Raw genomic sequence first — 4,082 nt, 5'->3', positions numbered from 1 at the left:
GTTTAAGTAGTTCTTTTCCTGCCACAGGATTGCTCCTCCCTGACACCCTCCCTGACACCCTCCCTGACGCAGATCACAGGTGATATGCCTGGAAATCGTTTCCTTTTTGATTCTGAGAGTTGCGTGGTTAAAAACGAAACTACTTGTTTATGAAGAAAGAAAAGCATGTGAGGGCATGGAAGAAAGAGGAGGGAGAAAGCAGCGTGTTTTAATTACTCTAACTTTGTAGAGAGGGCATTGCATGTATCTCTGATACCCAGTAAAAGTCTGTATCTTGTCAATATTTTCCCTCCAGAAAGACAAGGTTATTCTACCTTTTTCAGAGCTAAATTCAGTACATTCATGGGACTGCAGAACACGTTTTTCTCTGTGCATGTTACTCTGACCACATGCTCTGTGTAAGAAGGGACAGAATTTCAGAAAGAATTAGCTGGCATGCCTAATTTTTTGCAAAAACATCATTGTCATTATCACTTACTGAGCTCTTCCTCTTTGCTTTACATATGCAATTTCCCTTTACTCAGGTTTGTAAGATATGTATTATTAGACCCATTTTACAGATAAGAAAATTGTTACCGATTAAGTAACTTGCCTGTGGCTGCACAGCTGTGTTTTTCTGTGTTTGTTAAAGCTGGGAGGATGCTAACTGGTCAAATTACTTACATTCTTTGAATTTGTTTTTTGAAGAAAGGATTAAAGTAGCAGTCACACCTACAGGTATACGGCATCCCTCCCCCAGCTACCTCTCATGTCCCATCTTTCCATGACTATTAACTGCCACTAACATTTCCCTTCCTTCTGACCTTAGAAGGGTCAAGCTACCAACAAATATTCTATTAAGTTGTGTCATTTACATAGATCTTATCTTGAGCTTTTCATATCACAGGTTTACTGTATCTGATATGTCCCAATTCCTGTTGTTTCTTAATCCTAAGGCCCTTTTTCTAGAATCAGCACCCATTTAATTCCTCTCTCATGGCTATGGTAGGAATTCCTCTATCTTCACTTTCTTCATTTGTAAGCGGAGATCATAATAACAAATTCCCCATTAACATCTGTAAGATGGGGCTGGGTTCAGCCCAGACTTGATAGGATTGTTCTGGTCAAGGAGACGAGCCCCTGAGCGTGGAGGGCTTATCACAGGGCCTGGGACTATCCCATTGAGGGGCTGGATCCTACCTACATTTGTGTCCTATGGATAGCCTCTCGCCACATGGGGCTGTTGGGCACACAAGGTATGTCTAGCCTGAATTGAGATGTGCTGTACATGTAAAATATACCTTAGATTTTGAAAGACTTAGTAGGAAGAAAAAGAGGAGAAAATATCTCAACTTTTCATATTTAGTACATGGTAAAATGAGATATTGGTTCTATTGGGTTAAATAAAATCCATTATTAAAATTAATTTCACCTGTTTCTAAAATTTTTTAATGTGCCCACTAGAAAATTTAAAGTCAAATTCAGTCAAGTGTGGCTTTAAGACAGGGACACATTCTGAGTCGATGATGTCATCACTGTGTGGACATCGCAGAGTGCACTGACATGAACCTAGATGGTATCGCTTACATGGCACAGCTTAGCGCTCCTGGAACACCATTCTGGACGGTGTCACTGTACTAAATACTGCAGGCAGCTATAACACGTGGTATTTGTATATCTAAACATAAAGAGGTACAGTAAAAATATGGTATAAAAGAAAAAATGCTACACCTGTGTAGGGTACTTCCCATGAATAGAGCTAGCTGGACTGGAAGTTTCTCTGGGTGAGTGGGGAGTGGATGTGAAGGCCTAGGGCATAACTGCACTTCTGTGGATTTTTGCACACTCTACACTTAGGCTAAACTCCTTTTATTAAAAAAAATTCTATAATAAATTAACCTTGGCTGGGCAGCGCCTGCAGCTCAGTGAGTAGGGCACTGGCTCCATATACCGAGGGTGGCAGGTTCAAACCTGGCTTCAGCTACAACTGCAACAACAACAACAACAACAAAATAGCTAGGCATTGTGGTGGGCTCCTGTAGTCCTAGCTACTGGGGAGGCCAAGGCAAGAGAATCACCTAAGCCCAAGAGCTGGAGGTTGCTGTGAGCAGTGATGACATAGCACTCTACTGAGGGTGACAAAGTGAGACTCTGTCTCTAAAAAAAAAAATTAAATAAATAAATTAACCTTGGCTTATTGTAACTTTTCTACTTTATAAATATTTGAATTTTTAAAAAACATCTTGGCTCTTATAATAATACTTAGCTTAAAGCAACCAGTGTAATGCACTACTATGCAAAAATATTTTCTTTATATCCTTATTCTATAAACATTTTAATATTTAAAATTTTTTTTTTTTTTTGCAGTTTTTGGCCAGGGCTGGGTTTGAACCTGCCACCTCCGGTATATGGGGCTAGTGCCCTACTCCTCTGAGCTACAGGCGCCCCCCACCCCGCCCCACTTTTAAAACTTTTTTGTTAAAAGCTAAGACACACATTAGCTAGTCCTTCCCAGGGTGAGGATCATAACTACCACTGTCTTACAATTCCACATCTTGTCCCCCGGGTACGTCTTCAGGGGCAGTAATACGCATGGAGCTGTCACCTCTTGTGATATTGCCTTCTGGAACACTCCTGAAGGACCTGCCTGACACTGTTTTACAGTAACTTTTTAAAAAAATAAGTAGAAGGAGTACGTTGTAAATTAATGATTATAGTATAGTAAATACACAAACCAATAACACAGCTGTTTATTATCATTGTCAAGTATTATGATCCGTCTGTAATCGTATGTGATAGGCCTTTGTATGACGGTAGCACATCTGGTTTTTTACACCAGCGTCACCACAAACTTGAGTCATGTGTTGTGCCAGTTTGACTACAGTGTCACTAAGGATCAGGAATTTTTCAACTCCATGCAAATTTTGTGGCGCTGTAACGTGTGTGTGGTCCATCCTTGACTGAAAGGTGGTGATGCAGCCCAGGACTGTATATGGTTCGTACGTCTTTCTTGTGAATGTGCAGTGCTCCTGGTTTTCATTTGTTACCTACCAGTGACCATGAGCTTTGGACTCCCCAGGGTCAGAAGAGCACTTGGTATGGCCCTCAGGAAGCTTCAGGGCGAAGCTCCTCCCCTAGGATTGGCTCTCTGTTGGCAGAAGCCTTGGGCCTCTGTCTCAGCCTTTCTCCAGCCCTGGCTTAGCTTCAGCAGAGGTAGAAACTTGAGCCAGAAGAAATGTATGTCACTGCCCAGCTCACCCCGACACGTGGGAGGGTGTGTGCGTGATCACTGACCTGTTCTCCTTTAAACTGTGAGGAAGGAATTAAGAAGGGGAAAATCCTGGAGAACCCTAAATAATTCTCTTTGTATAGGATTTACCAGGAATTTATGCTCTTGCCATAGACACTTTGGCATGGTAGGGGTGTGGATCAGCAATGGAAGACTCTATTTTCTGTGCTCTCAGCAGAAGGTTCCCCGTCCTTAGTAATTTCCTTACCAACGGCCAGCTGAGGTAGCGTGCATCCCAGACGCTCCGCAATCGGGGAAAGGTCTTTTAGCTTGTTTTGCTGTTTTCTCCCTTCTTCGCTTACAATTCTTTCCTTCAACCACTGGTAGCACTAGGGGTAGGAATAACATTTAAATGTTAGTGTCTGGCAAAGGCTTGATGTCAAGGATTGTTAATTCAGTAAAGTCTAAGAACCTCATGATGAAGTCCAGAATCTCCTTGACTTTGACCTATGTGTCACAGTGACAAGTGCCTGTGTCCTTGTGCAAAGAGATGTTCCCCACAGGCTCACTCCTTGTTTATTGATCCAAAACACATTGATTTTGCCTAATATTTACCATTCAAATTGGTCAACATACATAAAAAGTTCTTAAATCCTGGATGATAGCATGTAAGCAGTAATACTGTGATCTTCCAAGCAGAGGAAATGATGTTTCTTTTTTTATTGAGACAGAGCCTCAAGCTGTCCCCCTGGGTGGAGTGCTGTGGCATCAAATCTCACAGCAACCTCCAACTCCTGGGCTCAAGCGAGTCTCCTGCCTCCGCTTCCCAAGTAGCTGGGACCACAGGCACCCACCACAATGCCTGGCTATTTTT

General features: G+C 42.2%; 1 protein-coding gene across 5 annotated transcripts in view; it reads right to left on the bottom strand.

Moving 5' to 3' along the window:
• KCNAB1 (potassium voltage-gated channel subfamily A member regulatory beta subunit 1) overlaps positions 1–4,082 on the bottom strand; it is a 385,822-nt gene that overhangs the window by 10,724 nt on the left and 371,016 nt on the right. For all 5 annotated transcript variants that reach the window (XM_003794131.3, XM_003794133.3, XM_003794130.3 and 2 more), the window contains one exon: positions 3,477–3,597. In XM_003794131.3, the coding sequence (XP_003794179.1) occupies positions 3,477–3,597 (121 nt within the window). The remainder of the gene's footprint in view (positions 1–3,476; positions 3,598–4,082) is intronic.

This window comes from Otolemur garnettii, unplaced genomic scaffold, assembly GCF_000181295.1.
Source record: "Otolemur garnettii isolate 467f Iridium unplaced genomic scaffold, OtoGar3 scaffold00076, whole genome shotgun sequence".
Classification (NCBI taxonomy): Eukaryota; Metazoa; Chordata; class Mammalia; order Primates; family Galagidae; genus Otolemur; species Otolemur garnettii.
This window is presented reverse-complemented; position numbering and strand designations above follow the sequence as displayed.